The 20,987-nt window shown below is 44.5% G+C and overlaps 1 protein-coding gene across 1 annotated transcript; it reads right to left on the bottom strand.

Moving 5' to 3' along the window:
- Positions 1 to 10,574: 10,574 nt before the first annotated feature.
- Positions 10,575 to 11,091, bottom strand: LOC138565873 (large ribosomal subunit protein eL21-like). Its single transcript, XM_069643026.1, has one exon. The coding sequence runs from the start codon at positions 11,055 to 11,057 to the stop codon at positions 10,575 to 10,577; it is 483 nt and encodes a 160-aa protein (XP_069499127.1). The 5' UTR covers positions 11,058 to 11,091.
- Between the last annotated feature and the right edge of the window lie 9,896 nt (positions 11,092 to 20,987).

The following is a 20,987-nucleotide window of genomic DNA, read 5'->3' as shown; positions in this document are numbered from 1 at the left end:
AACGTTTGATTTTTCGATATAGGTAAGCTTGTTGCCTGCTGGGAATCTCTTGCATAATGGATGAGTATGGTGTATGATGACATTTTGTGGCGATTTATTGAAAATATTTGTCCTCAACACACCGCACCATTATGGAATGATATTTGTTTTGTTCTCTATGGAGTTCCATAGTGTATGACTTTTTTTATGTGTTTCGCCTCTGTGTTTACAGACAGGCGATAAGCTGCTACTACTCATGTACTGAGCCCAGGTTGAGACTCTTCCTATTAAGTCAGGGACTGAACGTCGGGTGATTTTCTGGTGACGGAGTGCCCCTAACGGTGTGTCCATGGGGGTAACCCACATTTGGGTCCTCTCCCTACAGAACCACAGGAGACGTAATGTGAGTTTTCTCCTGGAAACCATTCTCGTTTCGAGCATGCTTCCTTTCCTTGGGGCCCTGACTATGCTAACTTTCGGGTCACAGGAGATTTCTAGTGTTGGTGAGGTTTAACTTGGTCAATTTTGGATGGCTTAGAGGTGTCACGAGGTGTTGGTGATGGCGGATAGATTTTAGAGGCACCAATTCTTATGGTGTCTTCTATTGGTGTGTGGATTACGGTCCTCTTATTGTTCCCCTAAGTTGAAGAAAGTTGCAAGGTATCAATCACCTTGTCTACGCCCTGTTTACTGATAATACGGTGGCAGTAATGATCAATCTTGAAATTTAAGCATTTAGCCTGATTGATGTTGTGTTCTTATGTTTATATTTAGGTGAGCTCTGTTGGTGTATTCTACATATTCCTTGTTTCCATCTACATTCCATCTGACTTCACCGGACCATAGTGCCCCTGAAGAATTTCTGTTTACTGGATTTTACACAGAAAGAAACATGTCGGGTCGGGGAATGTTTTGTTATTTATGAACAAGTTAGAAGTTATATCCACCCGAGCCATAAAAGTTCATAATAACATGGAATAGGCTCAATGGTGTTAAACTTATGGATCATATTAACAATGGATTAGACAATGTATAATGAGGTTTTAGATTGTTTGAGTTTTATTGATGATATATTGTTTTATCATTGTATGGATTGTGAATGAATTTTTGAATGGTTTGTGTATGTATGTGGTATGGTTGAAGTGTGGTCGGATGGGTTTTTAGATGGGGATGATGTATCAGATCAGTCCAATAATGAATTGAAGGGATTGATCAACACAAAATATTTTTGATACTAATGTTATTGTATGTTTTTACTATTAAGAAATGACTTTTTCTAGTGATTTATTTAATAAATGTTAATAAATAAAAAAACACGTAATCATTTGAGCGTATACTGGGTTGAATTTAATTGTTTCACCTCAGAGTGTTGTCTTTGTTTTTTGATATACGCAAGGGCTTCATGACTGTTCTGTGTACTCAGAGATGAGTATGATTATGTAGGTTTTGTTATTACACCAGCAGTTGTCACCCGAACACTTCAGTACTCTGACCTTTTATGTTTATTTTGTGCATGTTCTATCCAGGTCAGGTCACAGTACTCAGATATCCCTGGTATCCCTTGTTACTCTTGTGTTTTGGCTATCCGACCACTACAGCAGTGTGCAGCGATTTCGACCACGAAGGTGACCTCTGGCTGAAGAAGATGAGCTGGTTATCGCCACCAGGTTCAATGGAAGAAGACTCCGGACTGGATCTCCTCCTAGTCGTTGAAGGGTAGATAGCTCAGGACTGCAGCAGGGCTTCACCGGTATGGGGTAGTTGCAGCAGTCGACCTCTCCTCCACTTCTAGTCGGTTCCTTGTAGTTCCAGTGGCGACTCTCTGACTTCCAGCCCTAGAGACATGCCTTTTATGCGCAAAACCCCCATTCACACAGCTTGGCTGTCAATCACCTAGCAGGGGGGTTGACCAGCCCAGACAACCACCTTGTCCAATCATGTCAAAGTGCAACTTTGGTTTCCTAGGATATCTGTGCATGGGGTGTCTACAACCTTCCCTCACATTCAGCCCACCTAGACACCCAGGCGCCCTGAGGAGGGCTTCTAGGTAAAAGCCCGCCAAAAGACAGTGAACAAAGAAGGCAAACCTGGTTTGCCATGCAAAGTAAAACACAAGAAGGAGTTTAACAAAAAGAAATGGTGAATGAACCGCACCGGAGCCAAACGAAAAAGGATTTGGTCAAGCGGGTTTAAGTCTGAGGCTAACACAATAGCCTACAATATTACCACGGTTATATAAGATAACCGCGGTAGACATTTAGGGTAGATACCACTGCCACCAGCCATGTATAAATGTTAAAAGAGCGAAGCAATGTTCTAGGAGGTACAGATAAAAAGAGTTAGGAGTTAACCCTTCCAGCACTCTATGTAAGATGGTGTGTACTGGATCTGTGGTTAAATTTGACTAAGTAAAGTTAATGTTAACTTTACCTTTTTCTGGGTGACGATAGTCGCCTCAGAAATGGAGTCGGGGGAGTCTGAACAAAAACCCTGTGCCACTGCACAGAAGGTGCTGTTTGACACACACAAAGAAGGGGGCTACTGAAGTGGTGTACTCCAGATCCCACAATCACAAAAACAGGTCAAAACACATAGCAAAATACAAGTAAGAGTGGGGGGAAAGCTTACACTCTTACCAAGTGGAAAGAAACAACTCCAGAGATCCAGCAAAGCTGCTGAGGGACTCACTAGGTAAGGGAAATTAGCCATGAAATGAGAATTCTCCCTAACAGTGCCCTTCAAGTATGTCGAGCCATTTCAGATCTTTCATGGCTAGTGCTTCTAGTCCGTACAGTATGGCTGGGCAGAAACTCTGCTTGTACAGCATAATAATGCCTTTAATCGAGTATCCTGCCATTCTCTTTGCAAACTTACTAATAACAGCAGTCATACTGTTCACTTTTCTTTTTATAGCATCTTTGATGTTATAATAATCTCCACGCTTATCAAATTCTAGGCCCAGGTAAGGATAGTGTTCCATATACTAAATGAGCCCCAAATCTTATCCCACTGCTGTGCGGCTTTATTTTCGGTTTGACACCACCATTCCCTTTGTCCTGGCCATATTAATTGTCAAATCATGTTCAGGCGCATATCTTCTCAATTCGGCGAACTTAGCTTTGACCCACCGATTGTACGATCCATTAATACAAGATCGTTGGCATATAACATGCCACCCAGTGGGGTGTCGCCAAGCTTGACAGGGCAGCCTACGATTTTGAACAGGTGTACCTAAAGATCAGTTAGGTACAAATTAAACAACATGAGAGTCAGCGCACAACCGTGTTTCAACCCCTACTGCTTCCCATAGGACCTGAGAGAGAACCCATTCCACCCAGTCTCACCTGAATAGCTGTATTAGTATGCAGCATAATAATGATTGTTCCAAGCCATTCCGGGCAGTCCAAATCTCGCAGCTTCTGCCAAAGAGTTGTTCTATTAATAGAATCAAAAGCTGCGTAGAAATCTACAACATCAAATACAGCCCTGGGTTCCCGCGCCTACTGGCTTCCTGAATCAATTTGTCTAGCAAACTGATGTTATGGGTGTTATCCTACCCTGGTCTAAAATCGGTCTGCATTCGGTGCAATACATTAAATGTGGTAACCCAATTTTCCAATACTGCCCGCACAAAGGTGCCAAACAATTTAACAGTCACGTCCAGTAGTGAGTGGAGTCTGTAGTTTTCAGGGATGTTGTACACTGGTAAGAGTATTGCTTGCTGCCATGATACCGGGATTTCCCTATCTTTACAGACCCTATCAGAAAGGACTTTCAATATTGTGGCCCACTTGCCAGGGTCTCTTTTTAGTGCCACATTTGATAACCCATTAGGGCCAGGATCCCGGGAAACTTTCAACCCCCGAATGGCTGTATATATTTCTTCCCAGCCTATCGATAAATGTCATGGGTCGTCCCTTTCTTATCATGAGTTTGCGGGCAAGGGGGCTTGGACTTACCAACTATGTGGTCTAACCACTTTTCCTCAAATATGTGGTTTACCCCTTTGGCCAGGGAGAAGATATGCCATATAGTATGAGTGGAATTATTTCGTATTGTTTCAAGCATCTGCTGCCCCCTTATGTTGTTGGCAGAATATCTCCATCTCTTGAGCCAAGCCCCATATTTTACCATAATGTATTTGATGTTTGTGTGGGTCTCGTCACTGGGGTACCCAGACACTTTTCTTGTTTTGCGTCTCTGATTGCTTTATCAAAGGAGTTTTGATGTTGCCTGGTCGTAAAAGCCAGCCCCCGTGCAGCAACTTTCACAGCATTAGAGTGCAGTTGTTTTATGCGCTCTTCGAAATTGTTTGCATTTACTAGGGCCAGTTCCCTCAGTTGCAAATATATCAGAGCACCCGCTAAGTTACATGTCTTATCTACGTTCTTGTCGAACCATTTGATCCGGTTGCCGATTTACTTCTATCCCCCATGCAGCTGATGTTCTTTTCTTTTCCTCCGGCATTCAGATTTGCAACCAACTCAATTATAAAATGGCCACTATATTCCGTATTTGTAACCTTCATTGATTCTACTTTTTCAGCACCACTGTTACTGCAGAAAAAGTAGCCGACGGTAGCCACCTTATTAGTTACCCGGGCCTACATGTACTCTGGCCCGGAATATCTTTGTCTGTTCTACTGTTTAACATGCTCATCTCCCATTCCTTCATAAAATTAAGCCACTGCTTTCGCTTTCGGTTTCCCTTTTGGAGCTTCATTACACTTTTAGCTTTAACAAAATGCTAGTTTGTAAATCTGTCCATATCTACACATCCTGCGTTAAGGTCCCCCCCAAGGAACATATTGTCATGTCCCTTTGCCGTTATCCAGTCTGCACAAATTGTGTCGATATTGTTACCATCCGGGGAGTATACACATTCAGGATTAAGATATCCTGGGCCCCGCTCCCCTTATTCAATGTTACCGCCAGAACGTTGCAGCAATTAGATGGTAATTTGGTAGAGTGGATTGTCAATGTTTGCTTTATGGCTACAATCAGTGCCCCAAGGGGGCGGTCCCTTAGCCCCTTTTCTGCTAGTTCCTGATGCACAATATACCCATCAAAAACTACCGGGGAGGTTCACCATCTCTCCTGGAGGAGAAATATATCAAAATCAAGCAGCAGGGTCAATGACGCCTTGCTGGTGCCCCCTGGTGTTCCAGCTTGCAATCTTCCAGGTTTACTTATTTTCTGTTATTGACTTTATAAGGAACTTTCGGAACCTTTCCCACACCTGTGCAACCTCAGTCAAAGTTTTGGGAGCGGGGGCAACCCCCTCGCTTCCATGGCTTACTCATCCACTCATGGCTTCAGAAATAGCGGCACGGGCCACAGGTGGTGGCGAAGAGGAATGGCTAGGACATTCGATAACATAGCCCATTGACAATACTGGCGCTTGATGACTGCGCATGAGAGAGGCTACTTCGGGGGTGTGGCAGTGCACACGAGCACAGTTTCAGTTGACAGACTCCATTGGTTCCATAAAAGCAAAGTTACTGGACGTTATAACTCTGAGCACCAAGATACTACTGTATACTTTCAGCAGGTCAGATCTATTTGTGCGATTTCCAGTGAAGACCAGAGGAGCTCGGCTTATTGTGAATATTTTGGTGTCCAAAGACGTTGGGGGAGAATATTATTAGCACTAGGTCCCACTACCTAGCCACCTAACATTGCCTCGTCACTTTGCCCAGTGGTCAGTCGTGCCCAGGTTTCCTCAATTTCTGAAGCCTCCAAAACCTTGTTAGCAGTTGCAGTGTCATCTGCCATATTTAGGCCATGATCATTTATGAGCCAACTTGTTAAGACACCAGATTGCTCAGTATTTGCATTTCTCATGTATCTTCTCTTCAGAGATTTCTTCATCATTGCACTTAGCTCAGCATTATCATGTCATTTGCTAGCCAGCTGGTACGCCTGGGATTGTAAACACATATTTGCCCCGCGGACACATATGTGCCACTTCCGGAGTCTGCATTGCTTCCGTGTGTGGTAAATAGTGGATGTCTCACTGTTTGCTCCGTCCTCGTTTACCTCAATTATCCCGCTTTCCTCTCTGCTGATATTAGGGGATGGGGCACCATTGTCCCGCAGTTGGTCATCGTTAGCTGTCTGCTGATTAGCAGCTTCTATGAGGTTGTCCAAATCTGCACTGCCATCTCTATTCTCTGTTTTCTGGTGGTTATTTGTTGCACCTCTTCCAGGAGTTTTCCACTGAGCTGCAGAAGCACTTTCATGGTAAACTGGAGGGCAGAGAATTGTGCTTGCATTTCATTTAGCAAAATAAGCATGTTGGGGGCAGAGTTTGAGGGTTTATTATCCTCACTCAGGGGGAACAGGTTAGGGGATGCACATAACCTCCCTTTGGTATTAGTTCCCAGTAATGGATCCTTTTCTGCATCAAAAAAGTCTGTACTCCCAGCTTCTTCCATTATGCTCCTGTCCCCTGGTTGTATTTCAAGTGCAGGGTTTTTTCCGGCCCCAGCGTGTCGCGTCAGGTGTAGCTAAGAGTTATTGTTGTCTTTTGACGCTAGAGTAGGATCTGTGGTGTTTGTTGCGTCAATTTGCACAGATTCCTGGGCCCTTTAGTGCACTTCATACTCGACCAGGATACTCGTCCTGTTTGCGGGTTCCACTTGAAAAAATTACTTAATGGAGCCAGCCCCAGTGGCTTCTGTTATGGGCTTTCGCGGAGAGCTTGTGAGTTGAATATTTTTCCTCAGATTATGGTTCACGGCCCGCGCGCCAATTTCCCAGGGATCCTAGCTTTTACCCAAGATATTTAATTCCTACTCACAGGTTAATACCACTGTGCCTGGCACGGCCCTGTAGGTAGTGAATGTGGTAACCCAAAGTAAGCAGGAGTGTGCTTACCGCTACAGCCTCGGCTGTTCTGGAGATTTCAGCTGGAGAATGGGAGCAGCACAGGGAGCCAACCCCAAGACAACATGCAAACACTCGCAAACACTCCCGATACGCTCTGCATACACTAAGGCTTAGGTTCTTGAAACAGATGGCTCCTCCTTTCACGAGAGCAACAGTAGAAAGACCATGAGAGTCTTAGAGGCAAGGCAACACTCGTAAACACTCCCAATACACTTTGCATACGCCCAGGCTTAGGTTCTTGAAATAGATGGCTCCTCTTTTCACAAGAGCAACAGTAGAACGGATGTGAGAGTGTTAGAGGCAAGGAAACACTGGCAAACACTCCTGATACTGCCTTATATTTAGAAAATAGCACAAGAGCAATGTAACTGAAGACGACAGATCATCTGAAACAACTTTTACGAATCCAATAGTTTGGGTGGCTTTTGTATAGTGAACATGTCACCTGTTTTGCAAAATATTGGCTTCAGATGGCCAGGTACTCACACCATTTGACAATTAATGGCATCATGCATTCAGGTAATCACAAAAGGTGCAGCTGCTGCCACTATATGGCCAAGTGGTATCATCCTACCATGGGTGGACAAGTGGTATCATTCCTCCCAATCGGGGCCAAGTGGTATCATCGTACCACGAGGGGACAAATGGTATCATCCTACCATGGGTGGACAAGTGGTAACATCCCTCCCAAGGGTGGACAGGTGGTATCATCCTACCAAGGGTGGACAAGTGGTATCATCCTACCATGGGTGGACAAGTGGTATCATTCCTCCCAATCGTGGCCAAGTGGTATCATCGTACCACGAGGGGACAAATGGTATCATCCTACCATGGGTGAAAGTGGTAACATCCCTCCCAAGGGTGGACAGGTGGTATCATCCTACCAAGGGTGGACAAGTGGTATCATCCTACCATGGGTGGACAAGTGGTATCATCCCTTCCAAGGGTGGACAAGTGCAATCATCCCTCCCAAGGGTATTGCACAAGTGGTATCATCCCTCCCAAGGGAGGGCAAGTCGTATCATCCCTCCCAAGGGTGGATAAGTGGTATCATTCCTCCCAAGTATGGGCAAGTGGTATCATCCTGCCAAGGATGCACAAGTGGTATCATCCTACCAAGGATGGACGAGTGGTATCATCCCTCCCAAGGGTGCACATGCGGTATCATCCTGCCAAGGGTGGACACGTGTTATCATCCAACCACGGGTGGACAAGTGGTATCACCCTACCATTTGTGGACAAGTGGTGTCATCTCTCCCAAGGGTGGACAAGTGGTATTATCCCTCCCAAGGTTGGGAAAGTGGAATCAACCCTCCCAAGGGTGGACAAGTAGTATCATTCCTCCCGGGGATGGGTGTGTGGTATCATCCTGCCAAGGAAGGACGAGTGGTATCATCCTACCAAGGATGGACGAGTGGTATCATCCCTCCCAAGGGTGGGCAAGTGGTATCATCCCTCCCAAGGATTGATGAGTGGTATCATCCTACCTAAGTGTTGCCATAATATGTTCTGTTACTCAGGCCACGTGGCAGTTATTGCATCAGACAGCAGTTATTAACATTGTATGTTCTGGTATTGTTGTTTTCCAGGTTATACATCACACACCCAGGTACCCACAACTTATGCCAAGTAATGCTTCCATGTACTAAGTATTGCTACAATTTGGCAGAGCTTGTCTCGTGTGCCCTGGAAGTGTTGAACATTCTTAGGCACTCTTGTGTCTAGGTCGCCATTTGACAGCTGCTACCACAATATGCCTAGTACCACATGTTAAGGCTTCAGATTATATTCCAAGGTATTTGCGTCATGTTCCAAGTGTGCCATCATTTGACCAGGTACTCGCCCCATTTGCAGGTAATTACAGAATATTCACAGGCACTCATATCCTTTGTCAGGTATTGCCATCAAATGCTCAGGTACTCAAAACATTTCCAGATAATGCAATCAAATGCCCGAGTAATTAGACCATTACTTTGGCTCAGGTGCCAGGGTCTTTTGACACGTACACATGTACTTCTACATGCCCTGATACCCACTGCTACCAAGTATGCAGATATTGCTTTTGAAACCCTGAAAATTCCCCATTTTCCAATTATAGACATTGCATGATCTCCATCATGAAGGTGTGGAACCTCAGATTATAATAATTTCAAGAGCTCTAATAAAAGGTGTCATTATCCATTATTTATGTTAATCGATATCAAACTTGCAACGCGCAGGCTGCCCCTCATTTCACAGACCAACTATTTACTCTCCAGTTCTCCAGCAGACAAGATTGCCTGTGAGTGGCTTACCAGTAAAGACTGTGCAAGCTAGATGGTGTGGTGAAAACAATTCTGACATGGAAAACAGTATCATGCATACAATTAAACCAGATGAAGTTCAATATTGAAAACGTAAAATAAACTAGCATTGGTAAAACCTACAATTTTGGCTTTTCTGTAGGCATATTCCAGGCACTGCCATGAAGGTCCTGTCTGACCATAAAATGGCAACAGCTGGCAAATGGTGTTTGCTCCTGGGTATATTACGACGGTGCCTGGCTAATGCCTCTACATGAGCTAAAACCAATGGCATTGCAAATGCTTATTATGAACAGGAATTCAGTGCAAGGAAAAGATGCAAGGACATACAGCATGATTATAAATCAAGAACCTGAAGGCAGACTCGGTGGAGACATTTGTATTACTCTATAGTTGCACATATGCCATTACATTACAGAAGACTGCTTAGAGATAACATGCTTCCCCTTAAAAGCAAACAGCCAGCTCAAAGAGAGCCTGGGGGAAGGATGTTTTAGATGGTGAGGGACAGGTAGGAGTTGGGAATGGTTTTAGGGACTATCATAGCCATGAGTGGTCAATTGGTGGCTAAATATCCAAACAATACCCACAGCTTTGTGTGGTTTGTGGTCTTTTCAACGAAAATATTTAATCGAAAGGGAAATCCATCGAAGGAAATGCATCGAACATAAATGCATTGAATTGCTGTCTTTTACATGTAAAAATACATATCCATCGAAACTTTTCCATCGAATATAGGAATGGACAGGTTTTGATGGATATGTACTTTTAAATGTAAAAGATAGCATTTTAATGCATTAATTTTACCCGTTAAAACGTAACATGGAGCTGTCCAGTGCTGAAAACGTCAAAGTATTTCGGCACTGGCCAGCTTAATGTAACGTTTTAGTGTGTATTATTTAATGGGGGGGTTCCCCCTAACACTAACCTTAACCATAACCCTAACCCTAACCCTAACCCAAACCCTACCCTAACCCTAATCCAAACCCTAACCCTAATGCAAACCCTAATCCTAACCCAACCATAACCCTTATTCTAACCCTTGCCCTAACCTTAACCCTAAGCCTAAAATCCATCGGAATCCATCACATTTAATTCAATGAAAATGCATTTCGATGGAAAGTATTTTCAATGAATACAATTCGATGGAAATTAATTCGATGAATTCTTTTTTGATGGAAAGTACAGATACCGCTTTGTGTCCCCCCCCCCCTCTCACATCCCATCTCCTTCCAAGCTGCAGTTCCCATGCCAATAGTTGTGGCTTATAGAAAGCACTTAAAGAGCCACTTAATTACCAATTTCAAATTCCAAAGTCCTCAAGTTTCAATTGGTCATGCGTTAGAAGGCCATTGTGTGTTTTTTTTCCCCCCAAACAATGGACTTTATTTTTTTATATAAATTATGCAATGAACTCGTTAGGAATTGGCTCCAACAGTTTAGGATCTTTGCCTTGGGTACTGACAAAATGTGCTCCTCTGGGTGCATCAGGCTGGCGTTTCAGTTCCACCCACGAGCCTTGCACCTTGGCCTCAGTTTTCCTCCTTTCATTCTCTTTCACACGCTGTAGGAAGCTGTCTCTGCTCTTTGAGTGTTTAATATGCTCAATACGCACATTAATTCCTTTGGATACAATTTTGCCCTTGACTTGTTTGTTAACAATAATGCCCACTGCGTGCTGGGTAACATTAAATATTCTTCCAGTCTTGCCATGGTAACATTTGTGTGGCATACCCTTTTGGATTGTACCCAATCCCTTGATGTCTACAATATCACCCTTCTTGTAGATGCGTATGTAGGTTGAAAGAGGCACAACTCCATGTTTCCTGAATGGTCTAGCGAACATGTAACGGGTTCCTCGCCTTTTTCCCCTTGTGTTTGTCATTTTGACGGCTCACTGGAAGATGGCAGGCCTGGCGGAAAGCTAGACGGCCATTGTGACAAAATTACTTCTGATATGCTGGAGTGCAAGGATGAGTAGTGGCTAAACCACCTGCTCAGACCCTGCACTTCCATACACCAACAGTGATCGCAATCATAAAGGTAACAAAGGCTCAGCCTAGACATATGCCTCCTCTGCCTTTTGTGGTAACGTAGGCCAACGGAAGGCTATTCCCTTAGAAGGGGTTTGAATGGACTCCAGTCGTCACCAAAACAGAAAAGTCTAACAGTCTCAAATAAAGAATTGTCCAATCAAGGTTATATGAAAATATACATACTTTAATTCAACACATCAATGTACAAATAACTATTAAAAACACTATAACAACACACTCCAGTAAGAAAAACGCAGAATATCCAATAGACAGAAAGACTAATGAAATGCGTAGGAAAGCAATAAACAACAAATAATTCAAAAAGTGTGTGTTAGTGTTAGCAGTGCATGGCTGTGGCTCGAGTTATGGTTGCTTAGCTTACCATAACTGGCGAATTTGTTGGGTTTTTCGATCTTACTTGCAACCATAACGTCCCTTTAACAATCGTTTTTTTCCTGAATTTGATAGGTTTTTATTAATGCAACTTAACCATAAGCCCCTTTCACAAAGTTTTCTCACTGAATTGTATAGTGTTTGTGAATGCATATTAATCATAACGTCCCTTTAACAAAGTTTTTGTCACTGAATTTCATCGATTTTTATTAGAGCATCTTAACCATAACATCCCTTTAAAAAAAATTCTTTCAGTGAATTTCATAGGTTTTTATGAGTGAAAATGTTTCATGATGTTACATCACTGTATATAAGTTATTAATTCCTCTTTTAACAGATATGAAAGAGCTATAAAGTTCCTTTAACAAACATCTTTTTGCAAAGCAGACTGATGTGTGTCGTTATCAGCAGCGCAGGCTGGGGATGCAAGTCATGGTTGAATTGTTTAGGGCATGAGGCTAGACCATGACTCCAGCCCCACCAAACCACCCCTTGTATCCACTGCACCTACCCGACATCCTAGTTCAGTGTCCACTATACCCTCATAATGTGACCAATGGCCAGTGCTCATGGCTTGCAGCTATGGCCAGTCTCCACAATCTATGGGGGAAAGTTATATCACTATTTTGTGTACTTACATTGTGACACTTTCACAAAAATAAAATGCAGGACAGATTTGCAAAGGCATGCTTTCAAGTCCTTGCTGATGGGCCTCACGCAGGTTTGTTGTAATCCAGTCCAGCACTTCAGGCTGTAGCCGCAAGAAGAATATTTGTTCCCATTGAAACCTAGGGCTTCGGCCATACCGCATGCCCCAATAAGTAAATCAGAGTACATATTTGTCCTTGTTTAGGGCCAGACCCACTGCCCAGGCACCAAAGTTATATGACTATTAACTGTACTTACATTTTGACACTTTGGAAAAAATAAAACACAGGACAGATTTTCAAAATCATGATTTGAGGTCCTTGCTCATGCTCCTTGCTCATGTTTGCGGCAATCCCGTCCAGCCCTTCGGGCTGTAGCCACGAGCAGAAATTCTTTACACCATTCAAACCTATCCCGATTCCGAAAACCTTTATCACATAGCCGGTCCCTGTTGGCCATGACCCGACAATCAGGCCACTGGCCACTGGCCATGGCCACAGGCTATACCTCAGTAACCAAAGGTATATCACTATTTATGTACCTACTGTAAGGAAGGCATGGTATCAAACAGTAAGACAGACACAAGTGATCACAGTTCAAGGGTGTTTATTGAACTTCAATGGGGTTTGTAAAACACTATGTAATCGTAAATCTAAAGATGGGAGCAAGCTACGACCATCAAATAATAATAACGCAGTCCTAGTCGAGTCTGTCAAAATAAAAGGGCCTATACTAAAAAACGTATTGCAATATCCTTACTTCTAAATACAAATAGTGAGGAAAACAATATTATGCAAAAGAAAGTGTTCAATTAATGATGTCAGGATAGTCAAGCCATTGGCTTCCCTTCCCCATGTTTTCAGCACAGGACAAGGCGGCACTCTCGAGCTTAGCACAATCTCTGGCTTCTCTAGAACAAGGATGCAGTTCAAAACTTCAACATCATGGCCTTCTGTGCCAAAGTCTCTTTGCCATTCAAAGGTTCCTCTCTTCTTAGGATTTCACATGTATACATTCTCGGGTGATTTTCTGCTCACACCGGGTCCCTGGCTGCCGGGCTCAGATCCACTTTAACGCAATGTCCTCAGGACTTTCACATATCCAATTTCTCGGGTGTTTCATTGTTCACCCTGGGTCCCCCTCCTCTGGACTCAGTCCCACTTTACCACATAATCTTCAATCAGTCTCCCTCCAATGGCCTCGGACAAATTTATCTACTTCAACACAAACTTTCTTTACTGTATCAACATCGAAGACTTTCAACTGTGCGCAGGATTTTACTTGACCCGTCGCAGGACCACTTCGATTCACAATTCTTTTTCATGTATGCCACTTCTCAGCTGGATACCTTACAGATACCTTCGATTGAGTACACATGCAGTGCCGGACCACTCTGTCAAAGGTATTGTATCTTGGTTTCAAAGTTCAATCACTCATCAGCAGTTCAACTTTACTTGCATCTGTTATCACACGCATTTCAAACAATGATTGTTGCATCACTCGCCATACAATGTTACCCCTTGCAACCTTGACTTCAACACAGACCGATCTTGTATCGGCCTCCCTAACTAACTGGTTGTGTGGATTTCATTGACGCTGCTTTGTTCTTGGAGCCAAGGTCGGTACCACAGCGTCTCATGATTCTCCTTGCCTTGATCATTGACGCGGGAGGGCCCTGGGTATCTCCAACACACAATGCAGGATTCTTCAGCCTGGTTTCCTGGTCTTACGCTTTCAATTTTCAAGGGTTCTGGAAAGGTTAAGGGAATTTCCCTCCTTGTCATTCCCTTTTGTTTTGCCGTCTTTCTTCTCGAGTTCAGCTGCCAACCTGAAAGTGCTATATCCTTGTGTGCTTTGCCTCGCACAGAGTGTGCTCTTGTGCTCCACCTTTTTTCCATGTGGGGACGCTTAATGGAAGTCAGGTGTGTGTGTGATGACACCTAACTGGTCCACCCCCAGGAACTGGATCTAAAAGTGAGGGCCGTGTCCTGGCCACCTGGATGACAGAACCCTGGGGACTAGTGGGTGAGACACCTTCTGGTTTCTCACACTACATCAGAACACTTTTCAAAAAATAAAACACAGACACATTTGAAAAACCATGCTTTCGTGTCCTTGCCAATGTTCCTTGCATGAGTTTGCTGCAAATCCATCCATGTTTTTTTTTTTGAAAAGTGTCAAAATGCACGTACACAAAATTGTCATAGAACTTAGCCGCCTCTTGACAAAATCCATGTATACTGTGCACAAACATTCAAGGTTGGGTCTGTGATATTTCTGCAAACTTCTGTGCATATTCAACAAATGGCACCAAAATTGTGAACATCTAAAAATGTTAAGAACCCTCTCTAATTTTGCCTCCTCTTGACAAAATACCACCAACCTTTGCAGAAACATTAATATTCAAGTCTAGAATCTTTCTGCAAACATTGCAACTGTGCAGATTTGTCGAAAGGCACCACATTTATAAGCCTTTCAAATATTTTGGAACGCCCTCTCTTTTGCCCCTTCTTGGTAAACAGCACCAGAGTTTGCAGAACCATTCAGGATAGGGTCTGAAATTATATTACAATGATGAATGCAGTTACATTGAGTGGCGCCAAAGTTATAAGTCATCCGAAAACTGCTTTTCACCAACCCCATAATGCAGAAAAATGCATGGATGAGCCCGAACATCTCAGATGTTCTTGAACACCACAGGAATATCCCTGACATCTGAGATGTTTGCGGACATCAGAGATGAAAAATACCCGATTTCTGGCTTTTTCTGGCCATATCCCATTCCATCCTCATCACCCCTCACCTCCCCAGAGATTGTTTCATTTGTTTGACAAGTGTAATGTTGTGTTTTTTACTATGTTTTTAGTGCAATGTCCACGGACTACGGGCACAGCTCGCGAAACCAACATGGCGTTCAAAAGTTTTGATGCACCTCAAGTTTTAAATTGACCAATCACTGGGTGAGTATGATGTCTGCAAATGTCACGTTGCTCTCTGATTGGTCCTGTAGTGCCCGCGGACTCTGAATCAGTAAGTGAGTCCACGGACCGGACCCAGACATCATGAATATGCAGAGGCAAAGTGTTCCACTGTGTTCAGCATGGTTCAGGCGTGGAACAGGCGTAACAGCTGCCTGTCGGCAGAACCTACTTGTGGCGTCTCCCGTTTTGAAGTTCGATAGGTTTGTGAGCTGCAGCCTCGTGAACTGAGGGAATGTTGGAAGCAGGCTTGTAGAAAGAAGCTGTACATTTGCAAGCCATGCCTCCTCAGCTATCGCGGATCCACGTGGGAATGAAGTGAGCAACTGAGGTGAGTGCGCCCCATCAACAGAGGGGGGCATAGCCCTGGCCCCGGCTATGGCTCTTGATTTGGGGTTTGAATCGAACTTTGATTGTGCACCATTTTGCACGACGGTGGAAAGGGTTGTGCTACAGCCCGCGAGTCAGGAGGAAGGGGAGGCCTCCGGCCATTCATTATGACCTTTTAATGTGGAAGTAAAAATAACTGCGTTCACGGCTCGCCATGAGAATATTGCGGAAGTACTTCATTTGGGAAGTGATTCATTAAGTGCAGACACATTTCTGGTTATTACACCTGATAAAGACTGTTTGTTGATGGATTCTATCCCTCTGCAGGTGGGCTCTTCCCCAATTGTTCAAGAACCAATGATTGTCGAGACCAAGAAAGTTGTCTCATCCTTATGTAAATGGGGTGCAGAGGGACCTGTCGGTGTGGTGGAGGAACAATATGAAGTAAATAAAGTAAATTAAGTGTACCAAATGAAGAATGTTGAAGCAGAAACCAGCCATGCTAAAACCTCAAACACCAGCATGACAGAGGAAGTGCCAATCCGAGCTGATGTGGTGCTGAGCCCTGGAGAGGATGGGATTGGCCAGTGTCGAAAGTCTGAGCAGGGTGCAAACGGCCCCAATGAACCAAATTCTAAGTTTGACTCTGTGAAAGTTTTTGATTCAACAACAGCAGCAAAGAAGGTAACTAACATGTGATTGCCTAATTCACCTGATGCCAGAAAGGCACAGCAGCGTACTGCTTCAATTGGGGAAAGGAATCTTACCTCGAATGGGACGTTCCCCCAAATGGGTACATTGGATAATAGCGGAACAGGAAGTAAAAATTCCAATGGCACTGAGCCCTATAGAAAAACGATCTTGATCAAAGGAACTTTGCAAACCAGAAGATTGTGTGCTCTTAGTAAGCCAACATGGCAGCCCTCGGCACTTATTCTTAATTATTCCTTAGCTAATCAGCAGCTTCCTTATCGGAACTTTTACCAGAGCACAAACTCCAAGAACGTTCACCTCAGTCATATCGCTAAGGAAATGTGTGAGGTATTGGATTGGGCATTATTGGAGAGTATTGTAAACATGGAGGTGGAGAGTTTGAGTTACAACCTCCGCTGAGAAACTTCAAACATAATGCCAATGTCTCTGAGTTCTTGTATGTGGAGAGTGAAACACGGGTGACTAGAAAGGGAACAACAAATACCAAAGAGCTTCGACTTCCAGAAGAGACTCTAGAGGGAAAGGTGACCTGGAAGTAAATGATGGCTGCTTTGCAACTGGGCAAGATGTAAACAATATCTCTACACTGGGTAAAACGTCTCTGCAGAAAAGCAATAAGCGCCATCCCTTGAACTCTGTTATGGGGGGTGAGAAGATGGTCCTGTGCAGGGAAGAGAAATGGTATCAGTCCACTGGATCCGGCCCTGGGCCGGCAAAGATATGTGAACTCAAGAAAGATGTAACTGCCAATGTTATATATAACCCTCAGCCAGGTTTCGATGCCAACTTGATAGTGGCCTTATCTAGCCCCATGGCCCCTTTTGTGAAGCAATATGAGACGTTGAGTGGACAAATGAAAGATAACACTACGATTTTAGCTATGCTCCATTCTAAGATCATTTTTGTTGAGGGGGTTTATTACGGCTATTGAAAATAATTTGGACAATCACTCAGCACAGACGGCCAATATCCTCCACAGCATTCTGGATCATATTATCCAATCCAAAGACAAAAGGCGAATGGAAAGATTATCATTGTCCAATGCTCCACTGCACGATCCTCAGGGGAGCAGGATTGAAGAAGGTACTAAGGGCATAGTCTTGGACAACCATTAATAAAAGTAGTCACTGCGAACTTTGAAAACAAACCAGGACATTGTAGCAACCGTAGTGTTAATATTTTGGCACCTCTTGGGTGTAATCCAAGGAGGTTATGCCAGAACGAGATGGAGGTGGTAGAGGATCAACCATCATCGGAAAAGTCAACTGAGGTAACCACAACTTTGTGATGGCAGGCTGAAGGATGAAACTACACCAATAACACACTAGAATGAGAAGGTGCAATTAAGCTTGAACCATCCTTGCAACTGGGTATGACTTGTTTGCAAGAGCACCAGAAGCAAAAACAACGGGGATGCTAGTACAGATTGCGGATTGGACAGTAATAAAGTCAGGAGAGCCCAAGAATATTCCTAAAACAAAGGCCAAATTGAGGAAGAAATCGAAGAATACTAAACCTCTGCCGAAATCAAGAGCTAATATTAGCAAGTCCTTTGTTAAGAATTTGAAATTATCTGTTAAGACAGTGCATAATGGCAGGTTGTCAACTAGGAGAACCATTCTCGCTGGCTTGTCTTTGAAAGAGGATAAACAATGGGTTAACAGAGGGTACTGGCTATGTACTGAAAGGTGCAATAAGGACCCCAGATAAGATATATGGGCAAGTACAGTCCCTAAAAATATTAAAAATCTTATAAACCAAAAGAGGGACAACTTTCTTCAGTGAACAACCAAGAAAAGGGCTTTTTGGGCTTTTTTAGACCTGCTTGCAAGAAAATCAGGCCGTCCAGAGCGCAACTGCTACATGTTTATTTACACAATGCCACAATAGCCTGTGCAGATTTACTCCAGGGCTAAATCCGTGTAGGCAACTCTGCAGACTTTAATTCTTATCCCCGGCATCCACAAACCATGAGGTTTGCCGTCTCAAGATGGCCGACCCTGAAATCTGAATCAACATCTACAGCTACACTGAAGGAAGCCCGGGCCAGCTGATTGGCTAACCTCCTCCTGAAAGCCAATCGTGGGGATCCGACAGACGGAAGCCGGCCCCCGACGAAGGCAACCGAAAAAGGCTCTCCCCTGACTGAGCCTGACCGAGCTGTGAGAGAGCGGCACGCGATTCTCTTATTTCTCCTGATCATCGGAACTCACCAACGTTGATGGGACTCCCAACACAAATGCGCTGATCGGACTCTGTGACTATGGACTAACTGTGTTCACCTACGCCATGCGCTCATACAGTTTGATCCACATGAACCCTTCCTCCCCATGAACCATAGATACATGTCTACACGTGATCGTGCCCAGTTCTCTACTAACCAGCGCACCCCGCTACGCTCACCTTTAACAGCCGCCCCTTCCTCCTCTGCCCCATAACAAACATTATCCATTCATGGCAGCCCATTGACTCCACTACAACCGGTCCCTCTGCCCCTAAATTGCCCAGCACCAGCCACTACACACAGCATGCATCCCGTTAACTTTGCCCATTAATAAAGCCACGGCTTACACGGACCGCGATGCAGTCTACCCCCGATTGCTGCATTTAGCATACACCCGCCCATACTGCACTCCCGCCACGCACCATCCCAATACCCACGGCAGATCAGATCCGTCCCAAAAACCGGTCACCCAAGGCAACATGCCGTTCGCCCCATCGTGTCTTTAGCCAGCACGAACTGTTACAATGTGCCGACTGTAATTATACTACATGTGCACCCTGTGCACCCAGAACCAGATGCTACGACTATGCCCTTTATGCACCTTAGTGCCTCCAAGCTAGCAAGAGACACTGTGTTCATGCCCATCTGCACCCTGTGATATGATAGAAAGTGCTACTGTGTTCATGCGCCTCTGCACCTGTGATATGATAGAAAGTGATACTGTGTTCATGCCCATCTGCACCTGTGATATGATAGAAAGTGCTACTGTGTTCATGTCCATCTGCACCCTGTGCATCTAGACCTTGCTGCTGTGATATGATCTATGCTTACACGCCACACTCACTGTTAGGGCTCTAACAATCTGTGACACTCCTGCCCTACGCCTGCTCACCTGCCACACAGACTGGGTCAAACCCCCATCGCCAATATGGTACCGCAGGCACCACCACACTCAGAGAACATACCACCTACACCCTTTCTGCCCCTCATTAGTAGAACTCCACCGGACTCGCTCACTCAAACACCCCCTCCACAATTACTGCCTCCCAACCCACACAACAGACCACACACCAAGACCAACTGCTATTCCAACTCCACCCAGACTTCTGGCTCCCACCCCAGACCCACATCCATGAGAAACCGATCCTAGGAACCCGCTCCCGCAACAGATTAATAGTTCCTAATCACATTCCGCACGCCATCATACCTACCACACACAAGCTCAAGGTGCCCACCTCAACCAATTCTACTTCCACACCTGCCCCAGACACTACAGCTAACGCAGCCAAACCCAGAAAACACATAGACGCACCCATAGCCTCTGCACACACACCCCTCAATTGCGCCCTCATCAACTTCAGGTCCATCCCGCCTCACGCCACAGAGATTCATGACTTAATCACCGACCTTGACTTACACATCATTACCCTCACCGAAACATAGCTTCACAAAGTTCTGGCCCCTCAATTTGCCCCACACTCCTAACAGGCTACACCATTTTCCACAAAGACAGAACTAGCAACAAAGGAGGGGGGGTGGCGATCATCACCAGAATTATACTGTCAATAAGACAGATCAGCACTACATTAGAAGAACACACAGATGCTTTTTCATTCAAGCATGCCATCTCTGTTAACGAGACGATCACCATACATGCCATATACCGCCCGCCAGGCCCACTACTAGAATTCCAAGCCAACCTGCTCCACCACATAGGACATAACCTGCAAAACAATAGCAAAACCATCATACTAGGTGACCTAAATCTTGGCCTCAGAGACCCCAAAGACAAACAAAGCAAAGCCCTTGACAAAGCTCTTCATGACCTAAACTTCACCCAAAGAGTCACTGACCCTACACATACCAAAGGGCGAGTACTAGACTGGATAACAGACCACAACTGTGACATAGACATCAGTTCCATCACGCCATGCCCTTGGACTGACCACTTCCTCATACACTTCTTTATCCCAACCAAACCTTTACCTAAACCCATGGCACCTATACCACCAGCTACCACCAGATCAGCCAGACTCCTCATTAAAGAAAGAATACTCCCCCTCCTAGAGGCTGCTACTGCCCTGAGGCCTCCCTTCTCCACAGACCGACTGCTCTGGTTGACACTTACAACTTAGTCATCAAAACAGCCACAGAAACCATTGCACCTCTAACCAAAAAAAAAGCCAAAATGAGGAAACACCAACTCCTGGTTCACCCAAGAGTTATCAGGCCTAAGATCCCTAAAAAGTACGGCACTCTCCACATGGAAGGCATGCCCGTCCCAAACCACGCTAGAGGACTACAAATCCCTTGCCTCCCATTACAAAAAAAGAAATCACATTAGCCAAAGCTGCATCATACAACTCCAGAATTACTAATGCTCACTCTGAGGCAAAGGAATTATTCGCCATCTACAAAGAGCTCGCCCACCCACCCACCAATACCCAAGAACATGGTGTAATAATATACAAACAGCCATGTTGCACAAAATA

The sequence above is a fragment of the Ambystoma mexicanum genome, chromosome 2p, assembly GCF_040938575.1.
Source record: "Ambystoma mexicanum isolate Mex_15411 chromosome 2p, UKY_AmexF1_1, whole genome shotgun sequence".
Taxonomy (NCBI): domain Eukaryota; kingdom Metazoa; phylum Chordata; class Amphibia; order Caudata; family Ambystomatidae; genus Ambystoma; species Ambystoma mexicanum.
The sequence above is the reverse complement of the archived record's forward strand: the minus strand, read 5'-3'. Positions and strand labels throughout refer to the sequence as shown.